Raw genomic sequence first — 21889 nt, 5'->3', positions numbered from 1 at the left:
TATGTTTCCGATACATTGCTTTAATGTAAACATAAACATTTACAAAAGAATGTATATTGCACAAAATGTGAATCTTTAAACAAGTATTTTAGCTAAAATGGATAGAATTTTCATATAAATGCCCGCGTGTTTACAGAAATCTGAGGGCAACTGTAACTTGATAGCAGTCCGTTTTTCCCCAACGAAGGGCTGCTAAGCAATCTATTCCATTGCTATATGACGTCATCCTATATTATGTTCTATGAAGTTGTTATTTGTAACTCAGTGAGCTCCGTTGTAACCTGTTTTTCTCTATACTTTTTATTAATAAAGTCACGAACGTTGTTCTTTAAACAAGTTCATTTGGCCAATGAGTTTAACTTTAGTTTCTGGTATATCAATGAGTTGATATTGTTCAATAACCATCAAATAGCCAATTCCCTTCCACTAACATGCCTACTTGAACTAGAAATAAAGGAGACAACTGAGACCGCCTCATCTGTTTCATATTTAGATCTATGCATCATAGACTGACAAACCACTCTCCACAAGACTGTATGACAAGAGGGATGACTTCAACTTTCCAATAATTAACTATCCCTTCATGTCGAGCAATATTCCTGCAGCTCCAGCTTTTGGTGTCTACATTTCACAACTTTTGAGGTACAATCGAGCATGCTCTTTCAACCAAGATCTCAAAGAGCGTTGTACGACTCTTGCTCAGAAGTTGTTTGATCAAGGTTACAACACTCAAGGCCTCATAAGAGATTACAAAAAGTTTTATGGTAGACATGTGGAGGACATTTCCAAATTTGATGCATCAGTGACAATAATTATGGCTGATGCAATTCCCTATTTTGCCTTGTACCATATGTTTCCGTGTGTGTTTTTAGGTGAACAATTGACTTGTCTTTGCAGGTGTTTCTGACGGTTGCCACCAGTGGGGCAGGATACGATCACCTTTTCGCGAACACATGGTATCATAATTATTTGATAGTGACTCATAAACACATGCTCATTAATCGTACAATCGACTCTGCTTTCAGCAGACATTTGTAAACATTACTAACTGGTGTTGTGAGTGTGACAAGTACAGCTTCAGTGGCAGCTTCATGGTAACCGAAGACGTCACAATGGTCTGCAAATCATTGTGATTCAATTTCATTGTACCGATATCTCCCAGGATTTAAAGCTATGTGTATGGTTTGAATTATTTGTAGTTGCTCGGTTTTTATCATCATGGGTCTGTCTGTCCGTATTTCATTCCGGAGCATAATTTGAAAATTGTCAAAGATTTTTCACCAAACTTGGTACATGTATAAACCAGGGCTGAGGTAGTGTATTTTGCTATTGAGGGGCCTTTGGGATTTATCATCTTCTGATGACTCGTACTTGTTTGGTGAGATCAATAGAAAGACGCTACGACAAACAATCAGAAACCAAGCTAACTGTAGAATTCTGACAATGACTATGAACATGTTTCCCATGTTTTTGGCCTGTATAAACACCCGATGGAGAGATTATGTTTCTAGGCCTATCATCCCTATACCCATCATCGCGGGTCTCACCAAAGCGGTAAACGTCTAGCATCTGCATCACTACGGGCTTTCTCCAACATCAAGCTGACACGCCCTGATAACATTGAAATACTGTCCCATCCCCAATAGAGAGAACGAATTCTCGGACAGGTATATACTCATTAAATAACCTTTACCCCCAGGTTTAGCATATATATGTAGAGTTGGTGCATGGATTGTTGACCTCGGACATGAAATTATAATGTTAATTCACACTAAGAATTCTAACAATGTATTGTATAGCCGGTAGTCATAGCAATATTTAACTCTAAAGTTATAACACGGAACTGGTGATTCATTCTCAAACACAACTGACTGGCCCACGGCAAACCCTCCACCCCTGCTGTCGACTGAGTACATCATTCAAACCTGCGGTGTCAGTTGTACGTCCTGGCCCTCAGGCTGTTTAGCAGTAGGGGTGTGGATATAAAAAAATTTCACGCCATTCCGGTGGATTACAATTATGCACATACACGAAAATATACAATATATGTGGATACTGTTCTACAAAGTGAACTTAGCGCCCTGGTTAATGGAGTATATTATAAACAAATTTATCCCTACACAACCATCGACCCTTGGGGATTCCGTGTCAGAATAAGTCCCCAGCAAACTATGCTGGTCGTAAGAGGGAAACTTAACCTTTAGCCTGCTGAATTGTTTTAGCATAAAGTGATGTAAATAGGGTGGACGATTTCAAACAGTCGGAGCTTCATTAAACAAGGGCCAATTGAAGGAATATTTAGCACACTTATTCCTGATGTAAAACTACACATTACTATTACAAAATATCCTGATGTTTTCATTCATAGCAAGGTCAAGACCAAAGGGAACATAAATTTAATGAACTAACATTACGTCATTGGCGTTGGTATACTTTTTATGTTAGGAACCTGTTTAAATTATGAAATGTGTGCAAATTGATTTCAATATTCATATCTCCGATATCTTTATTTTAATCGAGTATAAATTCGATTTTTATCGGCAGATAACAGTGCGATGGTAAATTATGAACCATTTCAGTACAAGTATTATCCAAACGTTAAAAAGAATTTTTTTAAATTTCTAGGTCGTCATGTCAGTTGCAGAAATAAGAATGTTAGGGTTAATCTAACGTGTCAGTTTTATAAACTTTGCAGGAAACAATGAATGGCTTTAAAAAATTCACCGATCCTTATTTCAATTGTTTTCAATGAATATGCGAAAATACAATTCCTGTGTCGTTTGATAGCAGACGTACGAAAAACATGGCACGCTTAACCCGACCTCAGCATACCTTATTGCACATTTAATATCAACAAAGTTTACATTGCCTTCATTTCTGCTTCACGATCTCCTTAATCGAAGAATGTTTCATTTGTCATGCTCCGTTCAATATTACGAGAGAAAAGCGAAAATAAAGATCGGGAAATCTGACATCAATATTTCAGTAAGTGCAAAGGTCAGCGGATGTGATGTCACAGATAATGTTTCCTTACAAAACAATTAAAGTTTGAAATAATTCGCCTATCAAATTCCAAAATAAACACAAATCACTACGTAGTGTCAGTAAGTACCACTAATATGAAATAACAATGTGACTTTGACGATATAATTTAATCCGTTTCACCTTGCATGCTCCCGTGACCCGGAAACGGTAGGCTATGAATAAACACGCCACATGCAAGTTTCTAGGTATCTTTTATTTGAACTTTTGTTGTTATATAAGGATCGTCATTCGATGTTGCAATGAATATGAAGGGATATGATTCATGTATTTACGATGTACACGCTGATGATTTTGTTTCCACTGCAATACTTGTGTCCCACGCAATACGTCTGTAGAGATCGTCGATCGGCAATGATCATCCCCACAACAGCGCGAAAATGGGCGGCGACAACGTGGGTTTCAAAATGACATTAATGCGTTGCTGAATATGATACGAAACACGCTGCTGCGTGATGTATGTATCAATAAAATACTAAATAAAAATATTTTCATGTTTGAGATAGTTTATGGATTTTGCTATTATAATACATTTATAGATTCCAGCATGATTTGGGAATAATTTTAAGTAGCATTTGAAAATTTATTCCATAAATAACAAGCCCGCCATGTATTGATGATAGATTTGTTAATGTTTAATTATTTACAGCTGACCTATCTTCAATTATTTTCTTTCACCTGAAGATGAGTTATGTGAATATGTAACTATTTGATGTCATTATTTAATTTCAGAATTCAATTAATAATAAATAATTGAATAGATAAGATCATTAACATAGACATTCAAAACTCATATGGACATTAATGTTATGTTTTAAGTGGTTTGTTTCCATACAAAATAATTCTAAAATATAATTGTATTCTGAATATGATTCATTTATTTTTACACGATATTGTTGTTTGTTTAATTACAAAAACCTAAGCTGGTGAGGTAACCATATATTTATAAGAGAAAGTTATCTTTTGAAAAAGGAATAGGGCACATTTATGTACATTTACAATTCTTGAAGTTCTGTTGGAGAAAAGTACATGGACGATTTCCTACTTAATGTGTACTTTTCTGGGTTCTCATCAATGAAATCATGTGTGATCAGTCTGGCATGACTTTCCAGGTTTGTTGCAGTATGCTCCGGTGTGCGACAGTGACTCTCCTGCATGCCCATAAAGGAACATAAACCATTGTGAACTGTGGTCAATATCTATCATCTATCAGTCGACGTGATGTACAAAAATCTAAACTAATGCAGATCATCACCAGCCTTGGATCTGACATCCTTGATCAGCTGATGGGTTTCTGAATATCAAGTCAGTAAAGGTCCTTATCATGTTCCATATGTCTCAAACTTCTGGGTGGAGTGAAAAGAAATGTCCCTATATATGATTACCCTTGCCAGATGTATTTCTGCCAGCCAGCCACTATCCCTGACTTTATGTCACCTTATGTGGTTTACTGTGCACATGCATGTACTGCTGTAAACCTGTTTTTCCCTTGTATGCAATCACAGTATTACACTGTCCGTAGTTGGTGGGTCACACGTTTCTCAGTTGGTGTGTATAAAAGTGCCCAAGCCATCATGAAACGAGAATTGCAAAAAAAAGGTCACATTTTCAATAAAAAAAAACATATTTGTCATTCCTTGAATACTCTTTGGTTAAGGGCATGAAATTAATTATCAGTCTCCTAAAACAATAATCTAAAATTTCTTTAGGATTTTTCTTTGATAGACCAACGTCAAACCATCAAGTTAGATAGACTTTTCACTTTAAAAGCCCTTATTTCTAAGGTGTCCATATTTTCTGAAAAAAATCTACTTTTATGACAAAAAAATGACCTGTCTGCCTGTTTGGTTGAGTAAACAAATACTCGTTTTAATATGTGACAAGGAATCCCACTGACGAGAAATCTTGTTTTAAATCCCATCGTTCCACGACACCCAGTTTAAATGATTTTTGTACCTCAAAATGTCGTGTGAGTTTGTTCCCAAACCGGTGAGATTTTGTACCCGGAATAATTTTGTATTATTTTTAAAGATACGCGTTACTTTTAGTATCAAACAATTACATTATTATCACTTTTCTGTCAAAACAATACAATTAGCTCAGGTTTAACCATGTATCTGGCCTCTCCTCCAGTGACAAGATGACACTTCCCTATCAAAACCAAACAATCAATTTGAGCTGTGGCAATTTTAGACTGACCTCACTCAAGGACCAGGTACAGTTAGACATATTATGAACTTGATGCAATGTTTTATCATAATATACTGCCCATTGCTTGCAATAAACGTGAAAAAATAAATATTCCTGGGTACAAAATCAACAAGTATTTTGGGTACAAAATCACATACAAAATCTTATATTCATCCAGTCCTTCGGGGAATGATAAACGGCTTTAGACTTACATTGTGGACAAAAACGTGTTTATTTAAGCAAACATGTATTAAGTAGAAATTCAAAACGGGTATCAAAGACTAAGATGTTCAGCTTTTATAAATCATATTAAGCTTTGTTATCACCTGAAGTATATATAATGTTATCCTACATTGAAAAAACATTGACACATGTATTGGCAAAGTTTCGTATCCTGTCACATAATTATAAAGTGCACAAGAACGGTATAGTAAAACTGACATGAACCAAAGCTTGCTGCTTGCTTGCTAATGGCGACAGAAGATGAGTAGAATGGTTTACGAACATGTAAAGACTATATTCTCCATCACTTTATACATATTATGCTACGGTTTACACATTTGTCTCTTACAATCTCTCGTGGCTAGAAGTACCAGGGTATTCTGTGTGTTTTGGATGTGTACTTTTTCTTTCATTACTTTATTGAATTCTGTAAGAGTGTACTTTGATCTAAAAGTTTCTCAAGAATCATGATATGATTCCGTGAAGATTCCGGGTTCACAATTGGTCTTCAGCAACCAAGACGACTAACGGGATCGGGTGATCAACCTCGCTGACTCGGTTGCTGCATGTCATCATATTCCATTTGCGTATAAAATAATGATAATTATGTAGTGAGCGTGCAGGGACCAAAGTATATTATCAACATAAGAGGTTTGTTCCCGTTATAAGGTTTCTACTTAAGGGTACCTATGCTTTATCAAATCTTAAAGTGTTGTTCAAAAGGACCGATTGAAAAAGTATCAAAACACTTGATATCCTTTATGAATAGAGTACATGAGTACATCACATTTCACGATAAAGCAAAATATCAAAATACACTTTGAATAAAAACACAACACATGTCTCATCTATTCTCCCATTAGTCCACGTGGAGCCCTACTACAGAATAAGCAAATATAAGTATACATTGGAATTATATTAAGGTAGCAATATGAGTGACATGTTACGTAGCATAGGCGGGACAGTAGGGTAGCCCAGTGGTTAATGTTTCGCCCAGGTACAATATGTGAAGTTCATTTCTGGTGTCCCCCTCCGTGATATTGCTGGAATATTGCTAATAACGGCGTAAAACGATACCCACTCATTCAATTAGTTTAAACAATTTTCTGCTATCTAGCTATTACTACGAACTATAATTAACAACATAATCAGCACTGAGGACTGTACTGTTTCAAACCACAAAGGCAATGATTCTTTCACGCCTACCCACTTTCAGGGAGATATTTGCTGATGACGACATCAACAGCTCTCAACGTTCCTTCAATCCATCCTTGAAGATCGTCTGCAGCCCAGGAGTTGCTGACGATGTGCACGTCATCGGAGGGGGACGGTTTGGCCATTAAATCGCGAACTTTTCTTTCGTCAAATCCGGGCTTGAAATAGCTCCATGCAGCTTGGAAAGGATACTTGTCCCACAACATCATTGCGCCCCCAACAGCCTCGGGGATGTCAGCTTGGCTGACGTTGTAGATGGCGCTCAGGTACTTCTCAACTCTCTTCTTGACGACGTCGGTAACGGCATTCGCTCCTGGGAGACTGCCAGGGATGGGTGTCCCGAACTGACTCAGTTCTCGCCAGTAGTGTGCCAAGTCCCCGTCGTGGTAGGAGGCCAGGATGATGGAGACGTTGTTGGTGCCGGTGGACCAGTCATAGGTCTGTCTGTTGGGTAGGTCACTCCTGGTGTGGGTGATGTCAGGGTTCCCGGTCTTCCACCACGTGGTGTTGTAGGCAAGGAAGATTTTACCAGCTGGATATGAGATAACAGAGTCCAGGTTCTTCACAATCTCCGGGTTGTTCTTGAAACTAGGGAAGTCAATATCCTGAATGCATTCCCGCTCGACAGCCAATACTACCTTCCTCGCACACATCACCACATTAGGGTCACCTGTCTAAAATGGGAAAAACACAAATTTATTACCTGACGTAAATAAATTAAACTCATTAAATACATCAAAACCATAACACGATTTTATCAACACTAAAACCCCACTGACTATCTAAGTATAAAAGCACTGGTTCTACAGGGTGGACACTGACCTGTACGGGAGTTGTGATTCCGTCTGTTGTCTGGGTCTTCCTGAACCCGAGGTTGTATCCTCCAGCCTGTCTCTTCTCTATCTTCATCAGTTGGTGGTTCAGGTGCAGCTCGTGTCTGTGGGGAAAACATACCATGTGAGGTTCAGTTGTGAGTGAGTGAGTGAGTTGGGTTTAACGCCGCTTTTAACAGTATTCCAGTTATATCGCGGCGTGTCAGCTTAATGTGGGAGGAAAACCCGAAGTGATGCAGGTCTCAGACGTTTACCACTTCGGTGAAACCCACGAGCACGGGTATGGTGCTGACAAACCTAGAAACATAATTGGGGCGAACCGGGATTCGAAGCCCGCAATCATAGGTTTCTGGCGTGCCCAAGGGACGCAACTCTGCACAGCGAATCGCGGCGCCTTAGACAACTGGGCCGACCGTGCCCCCGGTTCAGTTGTGAGAATAGTTGGCAGTTCAATTGAAAACCCATCTTAATTTTTTCTTGTGCCTTTATGTTTCTTTTCGTGCGATTGTTAGATTCATACTGATGAATCAACAACGCTGATAGAATAAAGACATAATCCGGGCTACCGTAGACGTAGTCAACATATTGTTTGGCTAATGTTGATGTTGCCCCTTGTTTCACACGTACATGCACGTCGCTATGTAAGTGCACAAATCTTGGAGGCGACGTTGAACCCCATTTCACCTCACCTATGCTTTATCTTGGAAGGACAACCTTAGTGTCAGATGCAAAAGTGCTATTCAAAAGGACCGATTGGAAAAGTATCAAAACACTTGATATCCTTTATGAATAGAGTACATGATTACATCACATTTCACGATACAGCAAAATATCAAAATACACTTTGAATAAAAACACAACACATGTCTCATCTATTCTCCCATTAGTCCACATGGAGCCCTACTATAGAATATACAAATATAAGTATACATTGCAATTATATTAAGGTAACAATACGAGAGACATGTTACGTAGTCTTGGCGGGACAGTGGGGAAGCTCACTTTGTGCTGGCCTCGAGGAATTTCTCCATGAGAGTCTGTGGAACCTTGCTCATTCCCCCCTCGATTGTCTTGTATCCTTCAGATGGTCCTGTATTCCCGGGGTATGACAGAAACACTTTGGGTCCGTGGAGAGCCCCCTGTCTACCCACAGCGTCAGCCCATCCACTGGTGTCCAGCTCGTATTTGTAGGCTTCCCTGCTGGCATATTGTCCAAGGAAGTTGTCGTACCTATATTAAATGATGTACACAGTCAGTGAGTTATAAGGTTGAAGTATACATATTACAATCCTATTGTCTAGTTTATACGATGGCCGTGAGTTCGAATCCTGCGTTGTTACGCTAGAGGTGGTTCAAATCCTAGATCCAACACCGATTTTGCAATACTGTTGAAAGTGACGTTATAACCCACTCTGTCACTTCGTGTTGGAGTAGACTGAGTGTTGTCACGGGAATTATCCGTTATCTCACGGCTTGCCAGCTTAACGTGTGAAGAAACAATGTAGACATCGATCACGTTGGTGTAGGCCGGCCTAACGGCGGTGGTGCTGAGCATTCTTTAATGAAGTGTTATTGACATTAACATTTGGGCGCCTGTGATCACCCCCCCACACACCTTTATAAGAGGGTACAGCGAAAGTAATATCTACAACAAGTAAAGTGAGGTTATAGTTACGTGGGCTGGTCAAAAGTTCTGAGTCTAATTAACTTTCAATTTTTGGGCATAACAAAGTGAACAAGTCAATTTAATCCATTCTTTGAGTAGTTCAAGTGTATTCGGTATGTTGAGCCCGTTTGTATATAAGTCACAGCCAGTTGAGTGAGTATGGTTTAACGCCGCTTTTAGCAATATTCCAGCAATATCACGGCGGGGGACACCAGAAATGGGCTTCACAAATTGTTCCCATGTCGGGAATCGAACCCGGGTCTTCGGCTTGACGAGCGAACGCTTTAACCACTAGGCTACCCGACCGCCCCACAGCCAGTTGAACGTGATAGGGGTCCAAATGGACACAAAAATGGAAAACAACGAGTACCGAGCAATCATCAAGTTTTTACTTTATCAATGTCACCAGTGTATGGGGATAAGTGCCCTAGCTATGTCACTGTTCAACATTGGGTAGCTATATTTAAGGCTGGAGAACTAGATGTCCCTCAACTTCCAGCAATGAAGATTCAATCAAGGAGATAGAAAAACTTATTTCGTAAACTTATACATATTGCATCCATTGAAACTATTATTCATGAACATTTACACATGAATGAGATATCTGCTCGTTGGGTGCCAACGTCTATAAATTCTGATCTTAAGGAAAAACGAACTGACAATGCAGAATTTAGAGTTAATTGAGAAGGATTTCGTCAAATTCAAAAAGGAATTAGTAATGGGTGATAAAACAATGGTCAATCACTATGATCCCGAGTCATAACGTTAAACCCATGGAATGGCACCGTTCCACTTCTGTGGAACCAAGGAAATTCAAGTCTTTGATAAATATCAAAGTGTCTGTGTAAGAGCTGACACGTGACAAACAGGTTAAGAGATAAATGTGAGTGAGTGAGTGAGTGAGTGAGTGAGTGAGTGAGTGAGTGAGTGAGTGAGTGAGTTATTATTTACCGTCACATCGGCAATAGTTCAGCCATACCGTGACGAGAGAAAAGTAACTAAATACTGACGACATGTGGTACAGCGGCGTTCCATCCGATGTGGTGAGGGAGTACATTTGCTCCAGACTGGGGTAGGTATCGGTGATGTTGACGTTGTTCTTGAACAGCTCCCTGTTGAAACATGCATGCTCATTCACACACGTCATTATTACATATGTAACATCTGGCAAGGTCATATTTTGAGAAATAATCAATTATCGAAAAACATCCTCATTGGTTGATAGATATTAATATTATATGAGAAGAAAGTCCGACCATTTCTTATTCTTTGAGAGTGCTGTGATTTTATCGAAAAAAATAAATTGTCCCATAATGTGCTTGTAAAACGTAATTAAGCATTAAACTGCTGAAACAAAAGACGACTTTTCTGCCACAAAAAATACTTTGTTGTAAGATGTTTTTAAAAATAAAAAAATAATTAGGCTCATTGTTAAATGAATATTATAGCTAAAATGGATACAATTATCATTATGAGAATTATCAGAAATGAGCGGGCCACTGTAACTTGATAATGCCCTCATATTGCTTGACGACGGGCCATTATCACGCCCGTTGTTGGGTGACGTCATAGGATAGGGACAGGTGACGTCACGTTTAATAGTGACGTCATCTGGTTTGATCTATGACGTTTCCATATTTGTCAAAGTGGGTCAGTGACATTCGTGTTGACTGCAGTAAATGTTTCAAAACCAATATTGTTGTTTCTTTTTATTTGATAATAAATTCCATCCATTTTATCTATAATAACGGTAACGCTTTTTTTCAGGGCATTTTTCAGAAAAATAGCGTTACCCTTATAATAACGTTAGCATTATTCAGTAACGGGTCGTTCCTTTATTGTTGGTATGATCGAAATAGAACGTTATTGTTCAAAACTCCACATACCACAATAATGTATCAGGATCCTTCTGTTCTTCTTTGTTGAGGTTGAAGGGTGTCTTGTTTGTTCCAAGGTCCGTATTGCGCATGTGTGTGTCACGTGTGTACCAGATTGTCTCATCTGCATTTCCAAATCCGAAGGAAAATGGTATGATGTTTAGTCCCAGCGACGTTACTGTTCTATTCAATATTGGGTGAGCCCCGGATTTAAACCTCATTCCTCCTAACTCCACGTACGTGCCTGCAGCTGTAGGAACTTTAGCTGTGAAGATTCTCCCCCCGACTCGGTCCGAGTACTCGAACACGGATATTGTGTGACCTCTGTCCTTAAGTCTCCATCCGGTGTAGGCGCCTCCCATACCGCCGCCGATCACGGCGATGTCGAGACAGTAGGCGTCTGAAGAAACTAAAACGTAGGCATAGACAACTGTAAGTTTGTTTGGATCGCATCTTTCGTATTATGGGGCAGTCCTCATTCTACAACTACAAACAGCGAATGCCCTGTGCTATCTCCAGTCGTGTATGCCTACAATGTTCATTTGTCGAACATTGGTGTTTCATGGTTTACATTTATAAACATACCTTATTGCTAAAGGTAAGCTCCTGGTAAAGAATCGGCTAATTTTATGACAGTTTCTTGTAAACTTTATGTCTTTTAGAAGCAAAATACGACGTTTGGCCAATCATTCCTAGAATGTACCGTCTAAAAGACAGGGTTGGTGACAATCAGGAGAGTATTAAAGATCATATGTCACATATTATTTCTCGAAAGTGTAATACCTATCCTGCAAGTTACAGTTGTGTAAATAAAAAACTTTTACACGAAACACATACGCACACGCACACGCACACGCACACGCATACACATACACACAAACACAACAACAGAAACATTAAAACATTTTTCACACGAAACACAGGCAAGCCATTGGAACTAGCTTCAGCTAAATGGACTGACATCATCCCACGTCATACATTTGGAAAAAATACAGCTGCAATTTTTCTACCGGATATGCCTAAGCATTGGACAAGGTGTTAGTACAACAAAATACAGTTCCCAATTTCCCAAATCCTCAATTATCCAGAAGACATTATCTGTGTATTACAACAAGCTGTTGTCATAGATACCGTCATATCTCGTATCAGACACCTACCATCCTGTCTCGTAACAACATAGAGGAACGATCTCTCCACCAAAATAATGAGAATGTGTTCTGACAAAACGTAAAACGTAATATTGTTAACGTTGTAAAGTCTGCGTGAGTGTGAGTTAAGAATTCTAGTCACATCGGCAGTATTTCAGCCATATCGTGACTAATAAATGTTATACATAATATATATATTTAAACAGTAAAATCCGGTCACCGAAGGACAGAAAAATAACTAGAATATCACAGATTATTATTTAAAACTAGAATACAACCATAAAATGATTTCACTATATGTAACGATAGAATCTATAAAAGGCTACAGATCGCCAGCAACTGAAGGTAAATCACCACACTTGGGACCATGCTTCCAGTACTTTTGATACCTGCATGGACCCTAGCAGGATTAACATCATCCCTTCAGGTGTTGGCGATTAGTGACAAATTTAGCAGAATTAAAAGACACATATTCTGCGATTAAAACTGTGGCAGTAATAAATATACTTTGAATGACGTGGTCTTTCGTACCATCTCCGGGGGACAATCGTTTTACACCAATTAAACCCCCATCGAGGGTAGAGCCACTGACAATCTTGGTTATCAAATGTATTCTACTAATATCAAAAGTAATTTATTTTATACAGGACTTAGTAATCAAAATTTATGACACAAGACGATTTCTTTTAAAAAAAACATATAATTAAATCAATGTTAACATTTGTAAAAAAGATCCTTAATGTTGTAAAGTTAATGCTTGGTTCTCACCTCCAACAGTTAACTTCTTGTTAATGGATGCACCAACTGGAAATGCTGCAATATGAGCGGATGAAGTAATTGAAAATGATCAAGATCCATCACATATAATTCAATGAGTGAGCGAGTTGTGTTTAACGCCGATTTTAACAATATTCCTGTCATATCACAGCATGTAAGCTTTATGTGGGAGGAAAGCCCGAAATGATACAGGTCTCAGACGTTTACCATTTCGGTGAAACCCACGAGTACGGGTATGGTGCTGACAAACCTAGAAACATAATCGGGGCGAACCGGGATTCGAACCCACAATCATAGGTTTCTGGCATGCCCAAGGGACGCAACTCTGCACAGCTAATTGCGGCGCCTTAGACGACTGAGCCACCCATACCTCCGCATTACATATAAACTCCGCATTACGCATAAAGAATAAAAACACTTAAACATCAGATTTGGCCAAAAAGTCACACTCGTTAACAAAACGTTACAAAGATGAAAATAGTCGCCTTAACATTGCAAACTAAAAGGGGCAGGACGTCGATCGTTCTGAAGGTTTGTTTATAACAATAGCCAATAACCCCCGATCGTACTCAGAATGCTCTGCTACAGTGACCACACCGTGGGTGAAGGGTTATCACCTGCGAAGACGGTTCCCTTGTTTGAAAGCAAACGCGCTTATTATGAAATAGTGAATGAGTGAGTATTGTGTTACACCGCTTTTATTCCAATACTATTTCAGCAATACCACGACGGGGAACACCAGAAATGGGCTTCAAACATTGTACCCATGTGGGAAATCGAACCCGGGTCTTCGGTGTGACGAACGAACGCTTCAACCACTAGGCTACCCCGATGCTCCTATTATGAAATAGGAAACGGGCCTAATGAACGCCTTTCGATGCGCTTTACATATTGTTTAGCATAATTATATAGACATACCACTACAACCATAACTTTACTTATAAAGTGACCATATCGCCAGGACTCCGTAGGGCTTCAATGACAGCACATGGGGGATAAATACACAAATGGAAACAGTTTTTCATGTTTTATGATATTTTCTCAATGATAGTTCCGTTTATCTAAATATGTAAACCCGTTCAAAATGAAACAGATGAAAAAACACATGAATGGGCTGTGTGCGCTGTAACAGAGGTATTAGCCTGGCCTCAAGGAACTCTGGGTAGGAGAGTCATTTGTAATCTAGGCTTTCATAACACGGGTTAATCTAATCAAGGTGACCATTATTACTTTGTAACTCACCCGTAAGAAAAACACACGAACTTTCTCTTTGCTTCTAATGAAAACATTTCTGAAGTAACTTTACCCTGCGCAGCGCTTCCGTTCTCGCTTTCGCTCTCCGGAGCTCTAATGTTTCTGGTTTGACAATTGAATCGGGCATCACACTCGAAAATGATTCAAAAACACAAATACATCACATTCGAATAACAATGTGTTTGTGTTTTTTGTTTTTATTTTAGCCACCATCAAACATGGGATATACCTTTTTGTCCGGCAGTTTATTTAGACTCTGAAACTTACAACTTGTCACAGAATAAGAATATTCGAAGTACTCTCATTTCTATTATGTGGCAACGACTTATCGTAAAATAGAATATAAGATTTATGATTTTCCAAAGATTCTCGAGAATAATAAATTCCTTTACTTGATACGATCTGTTTAAAAGCAGGGGGACTATACACAAATGTATAGTCTATATAAATTCACTGATATTATATAAAGACTAAGCGTAAAAATTACTTAGTGATAGATGCTCTGGAAAACAACAACGGTATTTTATATCTATCTATATAGGGCCATTAAGAGACTTACTTGTAGCTATAAGCGTGGCGCTGACCACGATGGTGGCACTAAGGAGGGCCACCATGACAACCGTCAACATCCGGCATGGTCCACAGCGTCGCTCCAGGAATGGGTCTTTGGAAACCATAGCTGACTGCTAAAACCAAGGGGAGTTAGATGTACTAGTTAATATCATGTCTCCGACCGCTCCAGTAGACGTTGTTCCGTCAGTACTATGTATAATTAATAACTGAACAAGATCACAGCAAAGTTTCTGACAAGTGCAAACTCTATAAAAAGGGAGAGAAACATGCCTGATAGAAGTACACACACACTTTCAGATATCATACATGTACTTCTATCGTTACTTGAATATTATGTGCAACACACCCTTTTTCACAATCCTGGAACCGCCTTGTTGGAACCCAACAATATGGTAAAGAATACGTGCTTAAAAACTGTATGTCAAAAGTAAGAGTGGGGGCAAACGGACGAAACAAGATCAAGCCAACTGTGTGGAACCCCTCGTCATGCAATGACCGGGAAGCCAGCTCTGCCAACTGTGTGGAACCGAACGTCATGCAATGACCGGGAAGCCAGCTCTGCCAACTGTGTGGAACCGAACGTCATGCAATGACCGGGAAGCCAGCTCTGCCAAATGTGTGGAACCCATCGTCATGCAATGACCTGGAAGCCAGCTCTGCCAACTGTGTGGAACCCATCGTCATGCAATGACCGGGAAGCCAGCTCTGACAACTGTGTGGAACCCAGCGTCATGCAATGACCGGGAAGCCAGCTCTTTCAACTGCGTGGAACCCAGCGTTATGAAATGACCGGGAAGCCAGCTCTGTCAACTGAGTGGAACCCATCGTCATGCAATGACCGGGAAGCCAGCTCTGCCAACTGTGTGAAACCGAACGTCATGCAATGACCGGGAAGCCAGGTCTGCCAAATGTGTGGAACCCATCGTCATGCAATGACCGGGAAGCCAGGTTTGCCAACTGTGTGGAACTCATCGTCATGCAATGACCCGGAAGCCAGCTCTGCCAACTGTGTGGAACCCGAGGTCATGCAATGACCGGGAAGCCAGGTCTGCCAACTGCGTGGAACCCCTCGTCATGCAATGACCGGGAAGCCAGGTCTGCCAACTGTGTGGAACCCATCGTCATGCAATGACCGGGAAGCCAGGTCTGCCAACTGTGTGGAACCCATCGTCATGCAATGACCGGGAAGCCAGCTCTGCCAACTGTGTGGAACCCATCGTCATGCAATGACCGGGAAGCCAGGTTTGCCAACTGTGTGGAACCCATCGTCATGCAATGACCCGGAAGCCAGGTCTGCCAACCGCGTGGAACCCAACGTCGAAGCCAGCTCTGCGTCGTTTGATTGTCCAGTGTGACGCAGAACCGAACACTGTTGGCCAATGGAACGGAGTATTCTGAGCTGTTTTGGGGCCGTGAAAGACGCATTAGAATATCAGATAGTCCCGGGAAAGTCAAATCGATGGTACCAAATCGATGGATTAGCCGTGAATGTTGTTAACCGTTAATGCATATCGTTTTATACAGAAATGCATCATGATATAAACGAGTTTTTAAAATAGTAGAAATATATCAAATGGATAAAACAAAAATACAATTAATTGAACAGATCATGATACGAACAATTTGCAGATAATTGGCAGTGAATCAACGTACGATGCGTTTATAAATAAGGCTTTTAAGAAGATCAAAACTTCTGTCTCAAGGCCATATAAAAAAGGTTATCTTAAAAATACAGTTAAGGATAAACTAAATGATATCTAGTTGCAATCCTGGATATCTGCAAGATTTAAATCTTCCAAAGGATCCATGTATAGAATTGCAAAATATGACCATTTCATTAATACAGATGAAAACTTTTTGAGAATTTTACTTAAGTTCAGAACCCCCATCACAATTTAACAGTTGAAACAGGCGGATGGAGGAAAATACCATTAGCTGAAGGAAACTGACCACTCTGCCACTTGTATGCCATAGGAGATGAGTTTCACCTTTTGGTTAAATGACCTTCATTTGAAAAAAGAAATGAAACAACTCATTCATAAATATTATTATATCATACCTGACATGTTTAAAATGAATTTATTGTTTAATTGTTTAATAAACATTAAGAAAACTATCTAAGTTCTGTAAATTAATAATCATGATAAATTTTAATCCTGGAAAGAACATTTAATAAATGTTCCTACAAATTTTCAGTTGTGTTCTGAACATGATTCGACTGCTCCAAAAAGATATGTTTGACAATGTAATACTGTTTTTAAGTTCAATCTGAACTACCTTACCTGGAGTCAATATGGATACCAATAGGTACATTTTAACATTTTAAACATTCTAGCTTAACATGCATTAATTAAACATTAAGTACGGTAATGCAATTGATGCGGGCACTTCTTTGTTCTTGTTTTGCTCCCCTTGTACTGGGAGCACCAAATCCCGCGTCACTGATCCATGTCTGAGCCCTTACTGGTCCCGGAAGCGCCGAAATAGTTTTCCTTCCGTTGTAGGTGAGGTGAAATTGGGTTTAACGTCGCGTCCAAGATTATTGCACTTATATAGCGACGTGCATGCACGTGTGTGTTCCTTCCGTTGTAAGTGAGTGAGGGAGGGAGCGAGAGCGTGCGTGCGTGCGTGCATGCGTTCGTGCGTTCGTGCGAGAGATATGACACATAAACTGTGTTCACTTTGACCTGGCGCCAGACATCATCCTGGCAACGAAAGACAACATGAGCGTCAAATAACCCCCTGATTCGGTAATGGAACACTCCAGCCCTGCCCATCTCTATTCTACCATCTCTACACGACCCATGCTCTTAAATATGAAGTGATGTCCCCTTTTGTGTATCCTTCCTAACAGGGGAGAGACGACAGACAGACATTCTTTATTTCTCCAATAATTGAAGAGTACATATGAAAGTAAATTAGATCCAGTCATTAATGACCTGTAATTAACTAAAAGCAGATAACAAAAATATAAACAAACACTGCCCTTCTAGGTAGATGCTAGTGAACAGTAACGGTTATAACATGTTGTGTTTGATGTGTAGCCTGCAAATAGTAATTTTGAGACAACAACAAAATTGTATCCAAGTGCTGAAATCAATACGACATAAAGTGTTGTGAATTTTTCCAAGCAAACAGGTCAACATTGCAGTGTAATCCTGGTCACAAAAATTAATAAAATCGTATGTGTGCAGCACTGAAGAAAGTTTATCGTACATCTGATTTGTCTGTTGCATGAGTCCTTCACAGTCAATGATGACATGTTTTGTACAGTCCGGTACTATGGTGTGACATAGTGTACATGTGACATAACCAGGTTTAACTGATGCCAGATATATCATGGATGATATGTGCAGTTTGTGTGTTGGATGAACGTATGCTGTTTTACACAGATGAGTCATACGCACTGTCGGGTGAATTTCATAAAAGGTTTGTAGTCCCAGTTTGTTAAGGCACGCTGTATTGTTGATACCGAGGCTGAGAGGAGACTGTTTTGTCCTTTGGCTGGTTGGATATTGGTTAATATAAGCGTTGAGGTCACGAGCTGGTACACATGTTCCGACACAAGAATATGTGTGTTACATAGTGCATTCAAGATGTCTTTATAATGGCTAGTGTTCCGATAAGTCGAAGGGAGCCTTTTCCCAAGTACATATAAATCTTCAAACGTAGGTTTAACAATCTGTGTTAACCTAACGTGATTATCTTCAGATGGTACTTGCTTCGCTGTATATTCTGTTGATTTACTAAGTAAAATAGCAATGCCTCCAGATACACGACCCATGCTCTTAAAGATGGAGTGATGTTCCCGTTTGGGAATACCCTCCTTCCTAACAGGCGAGGGACGACGTACAACTGCGTGGAGGGATGGCACAGAACACAGTAGACAGTACAAGTGGTAGGGTAGGTATCCCCAGCCCACACCCGCAGAGGGAACCGGCTTTTGTAGATGGGAGAATAGTGCAGCAAAATGACAATGGAGTACAGAGAACTTGAACGGGGGCTTGAGGAATACAAGGCAGACTTTGTTGCTGGAAAGGAAGGGCTCATATGTTGTGTAGACGCTGAAACTCATACTGCACAGCTTGAGTAATTGTAAAAGTACGCGTTAAATATGATATGAAAATATGCGATATGATACGTGATTAGTGATGTGATATGTATCAGTATCTGTGCTATTGAAATATATTAAAATATGTAAATTGCTAATCATTATTATAAAGAATATTCCTCAAGTTCTGTGGTAATGTTATCTCCTTAAACCAAACTTCGTTTAATCAGCAGCCATAGATATTAATATGTAGTCTGATATGTGTTATAGCTAAATTGCCTATAAAAGATGGCTACGCGATAAATCGGAAAGAACAATGAAGAACGAATTGTGGTATATTTCACGATAAAACATTGTTCTATCATGACGTCATTTCTGAAGATTCTAACATGCGATCGCATCTTGATGACATCGATATTAGACATTATGACATCGATATATTGTACAGTGGAGAAAATTATATATATGTTTTGTCACATAACACATGCTCTACTTAAGTAACAAATAGTGTACTTTTACCCCTATAAAATAATAGTTAGGGCAATCGAAAGAAACAGGTATAACGATTTTATAGAAATCGCCATGTATTCATATATGTGTTATGAACCAACAGTAGAGAACCAGTTATTTGTCTTTCAGTCTTGTTGTCCCAACCCATCCCACCTACTGAAGATGGAGGTTACGACAGCTACTTCAGACAGTTCTTTATTTTGGTGACTTCAAATATACCCAAAGACAATGAAGCCAGCATATTAAGCCGAACACATTGAACGTCTTGCATTCAACACGTCTACGTCATAGAAGAATAAGTCTTTGGAAACAGATTCCATAGTGGCATAATAGGGATAATAGGGATAACTATTATAAATACTGACCACTTAAACTAACTGACAACACCAGGTATGCGCCAATAGGGTCAGCATTCCTGTTCTACCGGTAGCAGCCGCCACTCAGTTGTAAAAACTTGAGTTTTTTTGTTGCCTTACGCCGTTCCAAGCAAACTTCCTGCCATAACTCGGCAGAATGAAACAATGGAATCTAGACCAGACTGTCCAGTGGTCAGTCTCAGGAACAGTGATCCACGTCGGTCAGGATACGACACCACGCCCTTATCAAGCGTTAAGTCACCACGCCTTATCACACATATCATTGCATACCATCCCGCTTAACCCCCACATTATTGACTGAAACCCATAAAAAATTTCTGAAACTTACTTTTTCTTGATTTCTAATTTCCTGTCAGTTAATTCCCACGGTTAAGCATTCACCATATTCTTTGCGAAGAGCGAGGTGTTTTTCACCCGGACAAGTGACCTAGATGCGATTCGTGAGTGTCAGGCCACAGTCACATGACTTATGTGTCCAATGACGAAAAAGTTGCATCAATTCGAGATTACTCAAGCTTGTTAAAACCGGCTAGTAGATCTAGTTACATATCTGGCCCCTGCACAGGCTGTTGAGATGACGCATAATTATCACATAAGTATCAACAACCACGTCCTCTAAAAAAGAAACAATCTTTCGATATATGATCGAGAGTGAGAAGTTGCTATGTGAGTGTTGTTGACAACTATGTTGACCCCAAGTACGACCGTCATGGTTGTCAACACCCGACATGGTCCACAACCTCGGTATGCTTCCCCAGAAATGGGTTTCTGACAATGTACCTATCGAGCGGTGTGACGAACTAACGCTTTCACCACAAGCCTACCCCACCGCCCCTATGGCAGTACACAAACCTCAACTTGGTCAGACCACATCAGGGCCCAATCCTCGAGTCCTCGTTTTCGTAAAATGACCTCTTCAAGTGAGTGTCAAGTTGATTATCATTAATAGTCTAGATTGTCATTCATAGTAGTACAAATATCATGTGACAAATGCAAGTTATTTGAAATGCATACTTACACTAATGACACACAAAGCATGCATTGTGTGCTATGCGTATGTCATGTAGCTCACATCACATATACGGATACAGTAACATCTTACAATTTCCTGTCAGTTAGCTTTAATCCAAGTGTGAACAATCCCGCCAGTACATCTAATAACAGCCAAGGTACACCTATTCCTAGATATGTGTGGAATGACCTCGGTAAGAAAACAATTCCCGGATAATCTGGACTCGGAAAATACCAGCACCATTATTCAAAGATCCTCGGTCCATATACACGAAGAAAGATTAAACAAACTGTTCTACGCTGTAATGAAGAAAGAAGGCTCGAAATACATGCTTAAACAATCAACAAAAAGATTTGATAAAGAATGCAAAGATTTATATAAGATAAAAAAACAACCATTTGCGTCTTCTTGGAAATCGTAGCATCAAAGGGAACACTGATATAAAAGTGTCGAGAAATACAGAAGCTCACCAAACACACACCCATTAAGATGTTCATGCTGCTTAATTAGTAAAATGATTCAGAGTGGTCGGAAAGCTTCACTACAGTTTGTTTGTTTGTTTGTTATTAAATACCGCACTCAGCAATATCCCAGCTATATGAAGGCAGTCTGTAAATAGTCCACGCAATTGGGATACGATAACATGCATCAACGAAGAATGCGAGCCTCACCACCCGATCCCGTTAGTCGCCTCTTACGACAAGCATAGTCGCCAGTTACAGCAAGCATGGGTTGGTGAATACCTGTTCTACCCGGATCTTCACGGGTCAATGTTTATAAGAAGCCACAAAACATCGTGAAACGTATTATACCTTGTTGTACGCAGACGCTGTTGAAAACAATCGCAATGATAGAACTTAAGACATAACGGAAGGCTTTTACTTCGTTAGAATACGATGTTTGAATACGACTGTCGTAAAAGGCGTCTATGCTTGCCGTAAGAGGCGACTAACGGGATCGGGTGGTCAGACTCGCTGACTTCGTTGATGCATGCCATCGATCCCAATTGCGTTGATCGATACGCATGATGTCAATCACTGGATTATCTTGTCCAGACTCGATTATTTACAGACCGCCTTCATATGGCTGGAATATTGCTGAGTGCGGCGTTAAACAAACAAACAAAACAACAAATCTTATAA

At 39.8% G+C, this 21889-nt stretch overlaps 1 protein-coding gene across 2 annotated transcripts; it reads right to left on the bottom strand.

Annotated features, from left to right (window-relative positions):
• Positions 1-5515: 5515 nt before the first annotated feature.
• Positions 5516-20813, bottom strand: LOC139469722 (L-amino-acid oxidase-like). 2 transcript variants are annotated; one of them, XM_071251970.1, is made up of 8 exons: positions 20754-20813; positions 14784-14907; positions 12962-13006; positions 11055-11454; positions 10179-10280; positions 8505-8732; positions 7492-7606; positions 5516-7343 (listed from the first exon to the last, which is right to left on the bottom strand). In XM_071251970.1, the coding sequence occupies exons 1-8, from the start codon at positions 20775-20777 to the stop codon at positions 6657-6659; spliced, it is 1725 nt and encodes a 574-aa protein (XP_071108071.1). In that variant the 5' UTR covers positions 20778-20813; the 3' UTR covers positions 5516-6656. The 2 variants fall into 2 exon arrangements, with proteins under 2 accessions (XP_071108071.1, XP_071108072.1); XM_071251971.1 differs by lacking the exon at positions 20754-20813 and adding an exon at positions 20064-20161 and having other exon boundaries at positions 14784-14910.
• Positions 20814-21889: the final 1076 nt, after the last annotated feature.

Source organism: Haliotis cracherodii, unplaced genomic scaffold, assembly GCF_022045235.1.
Source record: "Haliotis cracherodii isolate W230 unplaced genomic scaffold, xgHalCrac1.p SCAF_2, whole genome shotgun sequence".
NCBI classification, from domain to species: Eukaryota; Metazoa; Mollusca; class Gastropoda; order Lepetellida; family Haliotidae; genus Haliotis; species Haliotis cracherodii.
This window is presented reverse-complemented; position numbering and strand designations above follow the sequence as displayed.